Source organism: Callionymus lyra, chromosome 2 (genome assembly GCF_982586985.1).
Source record: "Callionymus lyra chromosome 2, fCalLyr1.hap1.1, whole genome shotgun sequence".
NCBI lineage: Eukaryota > Metazoa > Chordata > Actinopteri > Syngnathiformes > Callionymidae > Callionymus > Callionymus lyra.
Window position 1 is genome coordinate 24026212 of NC_141819.1, and position 16794 is coordinate 24043005.

Sequence of the window (16794 nt, forward strand, 5' to 3'; positions counted from 1 at the left end):
TGTGACTGTGAATAATGTGGTGCCGTGTGGGAAGAAATCAGAGTGTTGAGTAGAACCACCAGGCAAGTGTCACCGGGACGAAGGTCCGGAACACACGGTTAATAAATTGATCGTAACCGACAAGCACGACACTGTGAATCGAACACAACAACTTCTCTACTTCCTGTCTGAGACACGAGAGATAATGATGATGTACAGTGAAGAATGGAGGGGTGGGGGGGTCGAGGGGGTTATTATTTCATCAGCAGACCCGCAGATTCTTCGCTCCAACAGAGCTCACGTTAGCAGGTCACATCACAGCAACACTGGCTCTCTTGTCTCTGCTCCCCACAAACGCTCGCTAGCTTGTTAAAACCAGTTTTCTCACTCATGCTCAATAAAACACTACAAGTGTTTGTCAAGTGGGGGCAAAGAGAATATCTCCCTCCATATTGTCTGCGTCGCCGCATGACGGCCCCCGCAACCCAGCACACGCACAGGCCCGGCAGCGCCGACGTCTGGTCATGTGACCCGCACGGAAGCCGCGACACAAAGCGTCCGAGAGACGACGATGTCGACACGGTCTGGGCGCTGACGTCCGTTTCCACACTTCATGGTCGTGTTCAAGAGCAAAATAACCAAGTGACAATATCGGTCTGCAGGCCTGACTCCACCGCCACCGCATGAACACGGGTTAAAGTCCCACTTGTGGGTCGGCGGGGGGTCACATGTCAGTTTCACGCCTTTAAAAAAAGAAAAAAAAGACGCAGAAACGCTTAAGCGTGTCGAACAATTCATGCTGGTTGTGTAGCCGACGATGAGCTCCGGCAGGTGAGCGCCTCATCCAGTCTTACATGTGATTAAAGTGTCTAAAGTGGTCTCTCTCTCGGAGGAGAGTCTCTGAAGTCAGGCCTTGAAGTGCAGGTTGGGATTAGTGGCACATTGAAAGGGCCGTTTTGAAGGAGCGGCTCCTTCAGAGCCTTCAGCCACAGATCATCGGCAGCTTACATGGGATATTGACCGGGTCCATTATTTGACTCTCTGAGGGGTGCGTTTGATGGTTCAAAACCAAGGGAGGCAACCTGAGGTCTCTGAGTCTGTCTCTCACTATTGGTATGCAAGGCTCATAATAGAGGCGGAGGCAGGGGGTCTCATTAGGGCCCCAGGCTGGTCTGAGGGGGCGAGAGGGGGAACGGAATTCCTCGGGGCAGATGCACCAGTATCAGACAAAGCTTTAATGAGAGCAGGTGACGGCAGCATTCTTCAGCGCAGGTCTGCAGGATCCTCACAGGTGGTTCTGGTCTTTGATGACACGATGATGATGATGACGGTCGCTCTGAGAGACGTCTTCCTCCTCGCAGCCACACACACTGACGGACGAGGGCCGCACAAGAAGCTGTTTCCAGCGTCCCCAGAGCCCAGAGGAGCGACTCCCGCTTCCGCTCGGGACACGAGTGCGTCGGTCGTCTGGACTCCCTCTGGGTCGCCTCTTCCTGCGCCGTCTCTCACCACTTCCTGTCTGTGAGGAGGCAGTGACAGCACAGGTGTCTCGTGTTGGGTGGTATCAGACTGGAGGGAAACATGACTTCACTCAGTCATCGGGAATCAAATGTTTTCGTGCGTCAACGTCGCTGCTTTTTACCGACGATTGACGTCCACTTTTATTACAACATTCATGGACATTTATTATTGTTGTTCCATGTTCGTCTTTTTTCAGGCTCAGCAGAGACACAACACTGTCAAACAACCATTAAGACCTTCTATGATCACAAAAACAAACAGGTTGATTCATTGAAAACTATATAAACATGATAATAACAACAACATTAACAATAGAAACAAAAGGACATCATTAACAACAACAAAGTAATGAAATCATTAACAATTAAAAACATGAACAAGAAAAATGACATCGTTAACAACATAATGACACAAAACAATTAAAACATACACAATATCATATCATTGATAAAAACTTACATTAAAAAAATAAAAACAACAAAAATGATATCATTGACAGTGAAGAAAAGAATAAAAACATTAAAAACAAATAATATTAACAGAAAACAATATTATTGACAACAAACAAAAAAGCACTACCAAATAACAATTAAAAAGATAAACAATTTTAAAAAAAAGCATTAACAAAAAAATGATATAATTGACAACAACAAAACAATAAAAAACTATTGAAAAAACAATACCAAAGACAACAAAGAGAAAAATAAAACACATTAACAACAAAACAAAAGAGAAATTAACAACAAATGTGATATAATTGACAACAAGAAAACAATAAGAAATATTAACAAAATTATAATTAACTATCAATAACAAAATTGATACTGTTGACAATGAAAAGCAGAATAAAAAAAACAAAAATATTAACAAGAAAAATGATATCATTGACAACAACAAAAAACATTAAAAGAAAGGTTCATCTCTGCTCCGTTCATTGTCTATAAAAGTATATAGTGTTTGACTTGAATTGTAAATGACATGAAACTGATAAGGTTGAAATAAACAAAATCTTTCCACGAGTATATGAACGTAACTCCATCATACAGAGGTCACCAAAAGTGTCGCAGGAGTCTTCAGAGCGAGTACTTAGTAGCGTGTGATGATGACTTTACGAGAGCAGGACTTGTTAGAGCCTCACGGACGCTCGTGTTCCTGCTTCCTCTGAGCTCTCAGGGTTTGTTTTGACAGAGGTCACGGAGGGAGGATGATCCGCCTACAGTCGCCTAATGCCAGAACAAAGAATTTGTCAAATAAAATCCCGCAGTAGATCAGACAGGCTGGTAGTGGTGAGAAGAAGAAGAAGAAGGAGGAGGGGGTGTTGGTGATAGATCCTCCAGACAGAGCGACGTGAAGACAAGGGCCTGTGGATTTACTAGTTCTGCTCAGATAATACTTGTACGTCTGGGACTCCTTCTGCAGGTCCTGACCTCCCTGTGATCACCCATAAATCCTCCTCTCAGAGACAACGCTCGGAGAACATGTCGCTCCGGTGTGTCGTCCAGCAACGTGAGAAGCTGCTCGTCCACGACGCGAGGAAGAATGAACGTATGAATCCTGTCAGCAGGACTTCCCTTACATTCATCTTTTTATGGGCATCCATGAAACTCTAGCGGGTCACGGTGGGTAGAGATTATCCTCAGATATCGTTTGTCTCACGGTAGCTGTCGTCGGATCGTTCACTTGCTCAACGGTTGAAGGGTAACACAAGCAGGTTTCAGGTCAGAGCGACACAACAGACGCACAAGCCTGAGGTGAGTCGCAGACACTTGTGTTTCTCTCGTGATGCTGCAGGAAAATAACACGGAGAACAACCAGCTCTGACTCAGAGGTGCGGATGCTCAGGCTGCATCAAGACTCTAGACCAGAGGTGTGTAGTTCCATTCCCTGTGACTGTGTCGAGGCTCTACTCATAACTTGCACATTACTGTACCTTGAATTCATATTTTCTTAGCTTTAGCTTGATAGCATCACTATTCGATAGCATGTTAGCATAAACAGCTCATTATTAAAGCATCTCGATTTGATGAGTTATTGAACGTTTTGACTATAAAAGTTCCTCTGAATGATTGAAAACAGAAAAAGTAGCATCACAATTTTATAAATAAATACTTACTTGGAGTCGGATGTGGAGTCAGAATCCAGTGCTTCAAAGAGATGATTTGCCACCAGCTATTCATTTTCCAGGTACATTGACGACACTGTCAGTAGTGACCTTAACTGCTACGCTTACTTTCAAGTATTAACGCATCTATTTCTACCTACTTGTTATTTCAGTACTTGGATCGTCAAACCAAGATGTCTCAGTTCCAACCCCTGATTCAAGTACACATATACAACAACTATAATTTAGCATTTACAGTTTATTAGTCTTTTTTAGCCTCCAGAAAGTGCTCAGAAAGTGCTCAGCACTTTGGATAGCATTCTAATGGTTAGTGAACCACGTTTTAGGCTTAGTTAGCATTAGCATACACACAGCTAGCATTAGCCTACACACAGCTAGCATTTAAATACACACAGCTAGTGTTAGCCCACACACAGCTAGCGTTGGCATACACCCAGCTAGCGATAGCATACACACAGCTAGCATTAGCATACATACAGCTAGCATTAGAATACACACAGATATCATTAGCTAACACAGCTAGCGTAAGCATAAAAACAGATAGAATTAGCTAACACAGCTAGTGTTAAAATACACACAGATAGCATTAGCTAACACAGATAGTATTAGCTAAAACAGCTAGTGTTAGCATGCAAACGGATATCATTAGCTACTAATGCTGGCGTTAGCATGCAAACAGATAGCATTAGCTACCAATGCTAGCGTTAGCATGCACACAGCTAGCATTAGCATAAACACAGCTAGCGTAAGTTGCTGTATTAAGCATTGACCCACAACAAATAACAGTAATATTATGACGTCTCTAAGATTGAAGTGAGTTTACATGACGACAGACCTCGGACAACATTATCAATATAGCTGCCGGTGATTCTGGGGCCGGTGAACTTCAGGGTCTGGTCTCGACTCTTCTGAACCGTTCTCTTTTTATAATTAACAGCAGTGGCCTCTTGAAGATGTTCAAACCCTGATGGTTGAGTTACAAACAGAGGCTGAAGAGGACACCAACAAACAGTTGCTACTGTTCTCCGCCTGTGACGGGAAATGTAAAAAAAAACAAGCCCTCGTGTGAGAACCTGATCCTGTACGACAAGAATCCTCTTTGTCTGACCCGTGGCCCTGCTCCATAGATGATAGCCTCAAATGTGGCCTGATGGAGATAATTTGTTCCCAGATCTTCAGATGGCAATATTTTCATTTGAGCCCAGGAGGGGATCTCTTGCACTGCCAGCTTCCATTGTGTTCCAGCGAGGGGCACGAAAGTCTTGTCAATTAATCCTTCTTTTATTCCAGCCCACGGAGCGCCTGAGCGAGTTCAATTATCAACCAATTAAGAGGTGTTTCCTTCTATTTACGGCCTTTGATTCCGTGCGTCTCCATATTGTCGGAGCGTAAGACATGTGTTAAATCACTTGAGCGTTTCCGCCACACAGGCCTTTTTTTTTTTTTTCATGTTCACGCCAGATTGACGCTCTTTCTCTGCTACCCTCCGGGTCGCCGGCGCAACAAAAGCACATTAGATGCCGTTGAACTCTCGTCAACTGTGCTGTGGACGCTGCTCCGCGGTCGAGCCGGACACAGGGAAGCAGCACAACCCCGACACAAATCCCATTAGCGGGGATTCACACGGCAGACATTTTTGCGTGACAGCACTGTGGCGAGGGACGGCGACAGGTGGGCAAACAGGTTTTCGCCGCCGGGTCCAGAACCGAACGCGCTGAACTTGTGAACCGCGTGGATGTAAGTTAAAGGTCCGATTACGTCCCGGTACCGGCCCGATTGGAAGTGACAAGCGGAAAATGTCTGTGTCTTGGACACTTTACGGCTCGCGGACACTTTTCCTTTGGAGGCTTTTGTGCTTCAGGATCATTAGGTTTTTGCAGTTTGTTTCAACTTTGACTCACTTTCTGTAAGAGTTTTACTTACGAGGAGGTCGTAGGTTCGAGTCTCGCCGATTCAAGCCTGTGTGGTGGATTTAATGTGCTCTCATGGTGTCACGGGGAACTCAAGTTTCCTCCCACAGTCCAAAAAAACACAGTTATTTTTAATCATATATTTCAGATCAGAATGTATTAGTTTGTGCCAGTTTTTAGAAAGCTTCAGTTGTTGCAGTGCATTATGAGACTGGCAAGTGTTCCATGAAGAAAAATGTAATATTTTCATGTTGAATTAAAAAGAGGATTTTGACAATTGAGCAGAATTCATGTTTACCGCCACGTCAAAGACAAAAATCCACTACATTTTAGACATAATGTTGAGATATAATGTTGGGTCGGCCTAATGTCAACGCTGAGTCTGGTTCTGCTCCAGGTTTCTGCCTATGAAAGGGAAGTTTTTTCTTCACTCATTGTTGATTCGCTGGGATCTATTTTTCTTTTCTCCAATTAAGTCTTACAGAAACTGTAAAGTGTCTTGAGATAACATCGTTATGATACAACACTTTGAATAAAATTAATGTATTTTATTAATTGGTGATTTTGCGGAAAAAAAATAAATATACCTGTTAGCTTAGCCACTGGCTAGCAGTTCAAATACAAACTTAACAAGTTCCTCATGATGTGTTACAGGCTGGTTTTTGCAAAAATCTTTTTTTTTTTATGGTCTGGCCTTGGCTCCTGCAAGGGTTTGAGTAAAAAAAAAAAAACAGCCACAGCATAGAAGACCACAGGTTGGTAAATTTGACAAAAATGTTTTTTCATAAAGGAAAAAGTATATATTTCAAGTATCAATACTTTCTATTTTGTTTCCCTTGTGTATGTGTGTGTGTAGAACTAATGGCATCATTAAATCAATCAAACATGTTGGCAACTAAAAATGGATTTGAACAAATGTTTGAAGAAAGTGTATTGAAATAGAAAATGATTTAAAATCTCATTTAAGGCCCAATGTGACCTCAAATGTGACAGAGATGATCAGAGACGCTGTCAGTCGATAAATATCTTGTTAAGTTAAGTTATTTTGGGGAGAACTATAAGGGCCGAAGTGAAGGATTGTGGGTGACCAGAGTGAACCAGGGAGACAGCAAGTACAATAAATGACCTTTATTCAAAACATTTTAAATAAAATTCTTCACACATTCACATCTTATGAAAATAATTTCTGTACAGGCGCCCCCCGGGGGCGTGGATGACGTCACACCTCGGTGCCCTCGCGGCCGTAGATGAGGTTGTTGACGCTGAAGTGGTTCAGGCCCTGCAGGGGCGGGTAGTAGTTCATCCGGGCGTCCGGGCTCAGGGACGCCACCAGCGAGGGCGAGTAGCTGCCCAGTCCAGAGGAGGTCAGGGAGGGCGTGACCTCCCCGAGGTGCCCGCTGCCGAAGTCCCTGTCGCTGACCCTTGACCCCTCGGTGCTGCCCATCAGCGCGCTGACGCTGGACACGAAGCTGCTGAAGCAGGGGCTGAGCTCGGACGCGTGCAGCGGCGACGACTTGGGCTCCGTGGACGCGGGCGACCCCTGCAGGCTCGGCGGGGAACTACAGGGGTCGCAAATCTTCAGCTGCACGTCCTCGGCCTTGACGTCAGGTGCGCTCAGGTCCGCGCGCCTCTTCCGCTTCCGCCGGAAGTTGCCGTTGTCGAACATCTTCTCGCAGTTCGGGTCCAGAGTCCAGTAGTTGCCTTTGCCTGGAGGAATGAACAGAACCACGTCAGTCAAGGAGCAGTTTAAAAAAATAAAGAGTTTTGGGGGGGGTCTGTGACGTCACTCACCGGGGTCGTCCTCGTCGCGCGCCACCTTCTTGAAGCAGTCGTTGAGTGACAGGTTGTGTCTGATGGAGTTCTGCCAGCCCGCCTTGCTCCTCTTGTAGAAGGGGAAGTTGTCCGCCACGTACTGGTAGATCTGACTCAGGGTCAGCTTCTTGTCCTGCGCGTGCGTGATGGCCATGGCGATGAGCGCCGAGTACGAGTAAGGGGGTCGCACCATCTTGAAGAGCTCCTGCTGGCTGCTGAGGCTCAGCCAGCCCAGGTCCGCCGCGGACCCGAACCCGCCGCCGGGCGCGGGCAGGTACTGGCGCTGGCCGGACCCGTACCCGGGCTGCAGGTACGCGGGCGCGCCCCCGCCGCCGCCGCCGCCCGACAGGTACGAGGACGAGCTGATGCCCGAGTTGAGCCACAGGTAAGGGTTGGAGGGCGGGCTGGGGTACTCGCCCAGGCTGTAGCCGGACGGGTGAGGCGGGGGTCTCTGGTGGTGCAGGTTCTGCGGGTACACGCCGTAGCTGTCGGAGTACATGTCCATGTGGGTCTGGTGCGGGCTCGGGGCCGGAGGGTGTCCGAAGGCGTTCATAATCCTCGGTGGTGTCCTTGTGGTCTCCTTGTGGTCTCCTTGTGGTCTCCTTGTGGTCTCCCTCAGGACTGAGGTGGACCCGCGAGGAGGGAGTATTTATGCGCAGGTAGCGCCCATTGAAGGAGTCCTTCTGGGCCGCCGCCCCCCGCCCTCCAGCCCCCCCGCGCCCCCCCTGACCCGCTCAGTGTCGAGCACAATCTGCCTCTCAATGACCCCCCGATACCATCTCTGCACCCCCTTAACGAGACTCATGCATTAAACATCTGAGCAGAGAAGTCTGCAGACGCTGAGACTTGTTCCCCGACGAGTGTGTGTGAGAGTGTGTGTGTGTGTGTGAGTGTGTGTGTGTGAGAGTGTGTGAGTGTGTGTGTGTGTGTGTGTGTGTATGAGTGTGTGAGAGAACAACACGAACCTCTAAATCGACTACAACAAACACTTACCAAGAGCCAAATGTTTTCAGTCAACAAGCGGCTTGTGCTCATATTTACGAACACAGTATTGAGGCATCGATACAAACACTCTCTTCACTCACTTTTTTTTATTTATCTAAAATTCTATGAAAGACAAGTGACAGACAAACCACCTCTTAAAGAAAACGAATAAACGAATACATGTATTAAACAAACAACAAATAAAGAAGTCATTAATGGTATAAATCTATCAAATATATATAATATTCATTTATTTTAGTACTTAGATATAGAGCGCTTTTCCAGACCAGGGTCACAAAGCGCTTAAACAATCAAAACAATATTCAATAAAGTATATATTTTAAAGGTCAAGACAACACTGAGAACAACACAGGAGTCTCAGAAAATGTTTAAAGATGTTTAGCGTCTTTGTGTGCCATAAATAATTTAAATAATCTTATACATTATTATTATGTTTATACATATTAAATTAAATCTTACGCTACAGGTCGAGACTTTATCTAAAAAAAAAAGGATTTTCTTTTAAAATCAACAAAAGTCAGGGTTCACAATTCGTGACAACCAGGGCCGGGTCTAGGCAGGGGCAAGAGGGGGCCTGGCCCCCTCAAATAAATGTTGTGCCCCCTCAAACTTACATGTAAGTAAGTAAGTAACAGCACAATGCCCCCTCAAGATTTGTGGCTGCCCCCTCATACATGCCTGTCTAGACCCGGCCCTGGTGACAACTAAATCTATTCTGTACGTTTTATTCCAGTTTAAGCAGAATAAATAGTTTGAATAAAAAATAGTTTAAAAAATAATAAAATAAATCTGCAAGTTCAATTGAATTTATTATGTCACGTGTTTGCACATAAATCCATTAGATTAGGTGAGTGTAAAAACTAAATTAAGACAGAATTGAAATTATTTTCTTATACTCAACATACCTATAAAAATAAAACTTACTTTAATTTTAATTAACACTTTTGCATTATTAAAGTTCATATTTATTTTCCCCTCATCTTTTAAATGGTTTTATAATAAGTATTTTTTGTCGCAACAACAACAAAAAACAACTAGTTAAGTGATGCAGAGAGAACAGAGTTCACCCATATTGTGATGCTTTCTCTTTACGTCTCCAATATTTTGCTTTAATCATACATTTTTAAAATAAGACAGTTAACGTAATAAAAAAGAAAGATAAAATGCGATACATATCGACAATAATAAAATACCCCAAATAAGCGGTTTAACATGATGCAAGTCAACTACTCACTGTGTCTAAAATGAAATGATTAAATTATAAAGCGACACGTTTTATTTGAACTCCACTCTCGGATGAAAACATGGTTCGATCAATCAAAAGTTTCAGGTAATAAATGAGTTGCTTCTTTAAAGACTAACTGTCAACAGTTTCTGAAGCATGAACATCCAACATGTTCTCCAGAGACCAGAACCCATGGACCTCAGACCTACAGCGCATAGATCTAAAATGTTGTCTCTGTGGGTGAAGTTCAAAAGTCGTGCAGGACTCTGAGGTCCAGTGAGGAGGTGCGCGTGAACACGAATGAACTCTGGAGGTCTCAGGTCTTCAGTCTTCAAGGCCACGCCCTGCGGATCACGTGACTACGAGAGTCCAGCCAATGAGGGAGTTGAACCAAGTTCTCACATCTCAGAGAGGTGAAAAAAAAGTGGACCCTCAGGTCATCTTAGGATCTTATCAATATATAAATCTATGGCGGGTATCAATGCTCCTGAATTAACTTTACACTAAAGCATGTTTACACCAAGACTGCGCATACCTCCGACGAGGAGATCACGTTACAATAAAACAGACCTGAGCGCATCCTTCGATCTGTAGTACGCAGGCTGCACATTCAAAGTTGTCCAGAAGAGGGCAGCATTGGTCCAACATGCGCCCTCCTCCTTAATCTCGCCCGTCGATCAGAACCCTGCAGAGATGCGCATGCGCCGACAGGATTAGTAATTGATTCCATCACGGTGAGTTCCAGACACGTGAGGATGGGGGGGCTCTGGACCGACTGTCGAGTGTTTCTGTGAAAACCCACAAAGAGCTGGAAAGGTCAGAGAGAATGAAGTGGAAGATAATGTCAGATAAGAGAGTTATAATTACTTTTTGACATTTTAAAAATCTTATAAATCAACTTTAGAGCGTGTCATCCGGGTACTTGGCCCATCACTCTCTGGGTCGTGCTGTAAAAAAAAAAGAAGAGGGGGATTAAAAGGAGGGGAGAGTCTGACTCCATCTGCTGTCTGGTGGATCAAGCTAGCAGGGAACTCTTCCTCCTTCTCGAAAAACACTTTTTTTTTCCTCCCACGGTTTCTATGTGCGTTCCCTAGCAACGCATCTCCTGGTCTGGCCGGGAAAGCCCAGCGCTTCAGAGCAGCTCCAGATCATTCGAAAGAAAATAAATAAACAAATCTCTCCCTGGAATAATGAGTCTGCATGCAGGAGTCCCTGCTGGATGATGATGACGTCACCACCGGGTCACCTGTTGCTCTGCATGATGACGTCACCATCGGGTCACCTGTGGATCTGCATGATGAAAGTTCATAAACTCAGTCGTGGACATCAAAGCCAAGCATGTTTCAATCTTGAGTGACAGAAGCTATTGATTATTTTCTGCTTTTTTTTTCTAGTGATGTCGTTCATCTTCAACCGCTAATCCATAATCTCAGAAGTCCTGATCTCGTCGGTGAGGCGTCCACAGGAAGGTGACCTCTTCGTGCAGGATGGAGGCTTCGCTCCAGGTCTCTGGCGGACGACGTGGATCCGCATCCTTTCTTTGATCCAGACCAAGTATTTTTTTCCTTCTCTTCAAGGTAAAGACCCAGAGATGGTCTTCAACCGTCGCCGTCGTCTCCATCTGGTCTCGATACATCAGATCAACGTCAGTCCGGCCTGAGGTCGCCTTTGATGTGACCCACGTATCTCTTAACGAACGCCGACACTCCCTCCTCGCTCACGGCTCTGGTGCTGTTGAAAGCGTTGCTGGGTATTGATCAGAGCTCGTTATTGGTCGTTACGTTGGCGGCCATTTATTTCTCTCCATTCATTGGTTCGCTCCATCAAACGCACACGCCATGGCGGGTCAAAGGTCACGATAGCAGGCCGCGGATTCAAGCGCATCTGGAGCGACTGGAGCGAGGAGGACGACGAAGAGAACGTCGTGGAAGATGTTCAAACTAGTCTTCTTGAATATTTCCTGCTTCATCTCCTTCTCCGGCGAGAGTGATTCATCATCTGGACAGAAGCTGGTGCCGGACTGAAGGTCACGTCGCTCCTGTAAGCAACCTTGTATTCACCTCGACACACCAGGGACTGTGAATGCAAGCGTCCTAATGCATGTATGAACCTGTTTATGTTGCCATGAGGTAATACACACCTGGGCAGAAGCGTGGGCCGGGGGCCACATGCAGCCCCTTGACTGTATTTATGAAGCCCTCAAGAAATTCGACGTTAACTATGGATGTTTGGAGTTAAAAAAAAACCTTTACTTTGAATATTCATTTGGGCATGTCTAAAAATCAACCAATCAAAGTGAAATAAATTGCCTAATATCATATTTCTATCGATTATAAATATAACAAGTTGTTGAGTCCATTTTATAAAGCTAGATCATTAGTTAACAATTGTCTGAGATGTTGTGGACCAACTGGTAGAACCTCAGTTTTGTCAGAGTAAAAGGAAGTTTTTGGTCATCCAGGTCTTGATATGTGTGATACAGGACTGTAGTTGTGTTAGTTGATTTCTTTCATCTGGCTTCATTGATAAGTAGAGTTGAGTGTCATCAGCATAACAGTGACAGTTTAAAAGAGTGTCTTCTGATCAAGTTATATAGATTGTGAATAAGAGTGGACCAAGAACAGAACCTTGTGGGACACCAGAGCAGATCTTTACCCATTTGGTTTTCTAGTCTTTGTAAAATAATCTGGTGTCAACAGTGTCAAATGCAGCACTGAGGTCTAGAAGAACAAGTACTACAAACATCAATTACTTACTTATGTACTGAAACACTGATCCAAGGCCAGTAGCAGGTCATTACTACCTTTTTACTAGAGCGGTCTCTGTGTCGTGATGATCCATAAAACCAGGCTAAACCACTACATTAGTTTGCCTCGACGACCGCACTCAGCAATCATGTTGAACTAAGAGGATATTTGATGAATAATACTAAACAAATACTCAAATATAAACTCAAGAGATCTTAGACATTGATCTCAGAATACAAACATTTAGCTTCTTAGCTAACAGTATTTTTCAGTACTCTTGATTTCCTCCCACAACTCTTGGATTGAGAAAACAAAAGTTTCTTTCTTTTTTAAGTGACTAACAAAGGTGTCAATTCCCAGCTAAAGAAAAGTATTCAAGTCTTGTCAGAACATGTTCCGCATCTCAAAGTCAACGCTTTTTTATCACAGCTGATGTTTAGAAGACAGAAGAAGAAACGTTGGCAGCAGCTACACAAACACAAACACACAAGAAACGTAGCAAAGCAGCAGATCTTGTTAGGACGAGGAGACGAGCGACACCAATGAAGACGGTTGTTAATAACAAGGACACGGTTTTAAAGGGATGCTTGTGTTTGAGCGTCTCTCCCCCGCGGACACCTACTCACGGTGGCAGCTCAATGAAAGAGGAATAAAAGCCCGAGGAAGACACCAGCTCGTTTCTGTGAGCCTCGATTCTGAAGCGCAATGACAGGAAACCACGAGGTTCACGGAGAGCAACGATGATGGAAGGACCACTGATAACAAGCTTGATCTTATCCAGAGGTTTGTATCCGTTTGATGTTCAGGTTGACCAAACATCATCCGAGTGAAAAACTTACCTTCTACTGCGGTGTTCCACAGGGCTCCTATCTTGGTCTACTTAGTTTGTCCCACAGTTCATTAAATACTGCTAAGTCTGATGAACATATAAAGTTAGTTTCCTGCTTAACTTCAAATAATACTTCGTTAATCAACTTATTTTAACTTTACTACAATCAAAAGTAACTTTGGTGACTGACAATGAGTAAATAAGTAAGTAAGTAAATTAGATTTATAGAGCGCTTTTCCAGACCAGGGTCACAAAGCGCTTAAACAATCAAAACAATACTTAATCAAATATATACTTTAAAGGTCAAGATAACACAACTTGTGTATATATTTTAATTTAAAGCTTATTACTTTTTAATGAGCTAACTATATACAACATAACATTTGTATATGATGGAAAAACTCAAAGTTCAAATTAATGCAGCATCACCTGGTTTGATGTGCAAATTTCATTAAGATGAAAATGATCACAACATGATATACTTATGAAATTATTATAGTGGCATCTACTGTGTATAAATACTGTTGTCACATCCTAGAAACACATGTTATACTTGTTTAAAATAGCAAAAATCACATTTAAAGTTTTTGATGGAGTTTCCTGAACATGGGTAACACGGCAGTAAAACAACAACAAAACAGGATTGTTAAAGCGTGTTTAGTAGTGGAATAAAAGGGTGAATCAAACATTTTACTATACGACTGGTGTGACAACAAGCCAAGAAGCATTAGTCATTAACGTCTATCAGTTTTAACGATCACATGATCACGATTCAATCAGAATACGATAAATGAATCAGGATCTAACATTTAAATTCCCAGTGTGTAAAGTATATTTATTCTCCGACACATTAACAAAAACCATCCACTTACCTGCATCACATCAGCAAATGTAAAGCATTTCCATCGAGTCCTGCATGTGAGCTCGTAAATTGTGTTTCTCCAAACGTGGGCATCGATCCACACGCGTGTAGAAAAGCGACGACTATGCTAGCAACACATTACGTAAACAGCCTCGCATTAGCGGGATGCTGGTCATTATGTTGCACGCCGTGCCGGTAATGACCAGGCAGCGCTGATGTAACGACACGCAGTGACAGCCGTCCATCATGTTTGGTGGCGAGCCGCTCGGACACACAACGAAGCTGAGGTCTTATTTTAAAAACACAAACATTCCAATGTTTTATTCAGAATGGGGTCAGTAGTGAATTTGGGACATTGTTTCAAATCCAAAGTTAGTTTTTAATGTTCAATCCAATCGTCTTGAAAACCCAAAAAACATTTTTTTCATACCAGCTAAAGTTAACAGTCAATACAAAAGCCTCAATACAATAAAATCATATATACAAACCTCTGTACACAGTGGGAATATAAGGAAGGTTCTGTAGCTGGTCCGACTTCAGCCGCCGGAGCGGGAGTTAAAAAGCTGACACTGGGTTCTGGAGCGGTGTGAGGTAAACAACCGGTCTAGCTGGCCGAGGAGGAGAGGAATGTCAAAACACACCACTTTAGTTTGGAGCCGGGAAAACAGTTGTTGGTTTGGTCCGTCACTGCTTCACTGTACAATTCCCGAGTCGATGGAGGCCTGTTTCCTGTTGGTCTTGGGCGGCGGTGGAGGCGGAGTCTTGCTCGGTAAAGGAGGCGGAATCTGCTGGAGAATACAAGAAATAAAAATACATTTAGCTTGTGTTGCTCAACATATATGAAGCCAATCACTTATAACGGTTTCACTAATGTTCCCTGTCTTTGCTCTCAACCGGAACAAAAATCTCTCAGAAAGACTCTTGTGTAAAGTCATAATTCTGACCAAATAAAAGTACAGCTTGAGGGCCATGTGAGGACACTTGACTGTATTTGTGCAGGTCAGAGTAAAACTAGTTAACTTACAATTAGATTTTGGAATTTTCTGATTTTTTTTTATTACTATTTAATAATAAATATAACTTGGTTTAACAGTAACTTAAACATTTAGGTGTTTTTTTTACAAGTCATGTATAACTAAATAAAATGTATACAAAATGAAATGATAAACACAAATGTAGTTTTTCATGTCATGGTGTAATTACACAACATTCTCAAAACACTCACCCTATATAATGTGGCCGTGTAGGAAATGTAACTACTACAGCTTGTCCGTTGATAAACTACATTTTTAATGACAACATAAACACCTTTTTACGTACACAAAAAGTGAATAAAAAACTGTTTTCTTAATTATGTTAATACGAACCTAAATTGCAGAATTATTAAATTAAAGTCACTTTATTAGAAGCGATTTGAAACAACTTTCTACTAAAAGATACAGAAAAAGTAAATGAGAAATGTGACTTTCAGGATTAAATATGAAATAAAAAATCAATAGTTTCAACAGAACCTGAAGGCATCATTCTGAGCTTCTCTGATTCTCCACGACTGTTTTTATTAATGTAGAATTGTAAAGGAAGTAAAGATCATTGATCATTATTTACAGGAGATTGACTCCTCGAAGCTCCTGCTCTACTCTGAGTCTCCAGCAACAAACTAATGCTGCTCCTGTGTGTTCTCCAGAGATCCAGGGACCTCCACGACTGTATAAGAGGAGACCACCCAACATCTGCGCCTCCAGAGAGCGTGACAGTGGATAAATAAGAAGAGTTAGCGGCCGGAGAGGACGGGTGTGGATGCAGGACAGCTGATTAACAGCAGGAGAGCAGCTGATGGATGTGAGAGGTAAAGTAATCAGCCCATCCATCATGGGAGGAGGGGGCGGATAAATAACGCTGAGGGGGGGACAGGCCTCTGCCACTAACCCGGTCCACGCCGTGACACGTATCGCTTCATCAGTCTGGAGTGTAAAACGCACACCAACGCGAGCGCATTAGCAGCCGGGGGGGTGACAGGGCAGGGGGCGCTCTCTGCACGTCGATGCCGTGTCACCTCCGCCCCCCACGTGGCTAACGAGCTACTTGGGCGCTAATTGATCCACCTACCCTGTGATGAGGGGGGGTGCAGGGGGCCGCCAGGTCCTGGTACTCTGACAGGTTGCCGTAGTCTGCCGTGATGCCTTTGACGGGCAGCGGAGGAGGAGTCTCGCCCTTGTCCGGGAGGCCCATCCCGTTCAGTTCCAGACCTGAGGGAGGGGGGCGCTCATGAGCTTGACGACAATATAAAGAGTATGTCACATGGGAAGCACATCCAAAAGTCTCAATAAAATCATCCAAATTTGTCATAAAGTAAGACAAAATATAAATAAAACATTGACACAATATAATCATTTCTACATGATCCTTATGAGACCAGGTTCATTTTGCAGTATCTGCTAAAATCTACTACTACTCTTAGATACTTTTCCCTTCATAAACCCACAAAATGTCATCAGTAAATAAGACTTAAATCCTTTCTTCGATTGAAACAAGTTGATTTCGTAAAATGTCGTAAACACAAATGATCCGATCCAACTTTATCGTTCTTAAAATATTTACATGGACAAACTGAAACGCTTATAGTATGAGATGTTTTTGCATAAACTGTTTATATAAATATAATATTTAATTCATAATTTAATTAATAATATATTCACATAAACAAGCCAGGCCCCAGTATCAGGCCCGCAGAGATACTTTTAGTGGCCAACGGGTATTTTTAACATTCAATAATAACATGTCG

The 16794-nt window shown here is 43.5% G+C and overlaps 2 protein-coding genes across 4 annotated transcripts in view; both read right to left on the reverse strand.

The window, feature by feature from the left end:
* Positions 1 to 6751: 6751 nt before the first annotated feature.
* On the reverse strand, positions 6752 to 7897 carry foxi1 (forkhead box i1). Its single transcript, XM_087784241.1, has 2 exons — positions 7324 to 7897; positions 6752 to 7239 (listed from the first exon to the last, which is right to left on the reverse strand). The coding sequence occupies exons 1-2, from the start codon at positions 7895 to 7897 to the stop codon at positions 6752 to 6754; spliced, it is 1062 nt and encodes a 353-aa protein (XP_087640367.1).
* A 6423-nt stretch (positions 7898 to 14320) lies between these two features.
* Positions 14321 to 16794, reverse strand: part of dock1 (dedicator of cytokinesis 1) — a 137989-nt gene continuing 135515 nt past the window's right edge. The window contains exons 51-52 of one of the 3 annotated variants that reach the window (XM_087784232.1): positions 16119 to 16282; positions 14321 to 14797 (exon numbers count right to left, since the gene is read on the reverse strand). In XM_087784232.1, coding sequence (XP_087640358.1) covers positions 14705 to 14797; positions 16119 to 16282 — 257 coding nt within the window. In that variant the 3' untranslated portion in view covers positions 14321 to 14704. Of the gene's footprint in view, positions 14801 to 16118; positions 16283 to 16794 lie in introns of all 3 variants that reach the window. The other 2 variants (XM_087784231.1, XM_087784233.1) reach the window with 2 other exon arrangements.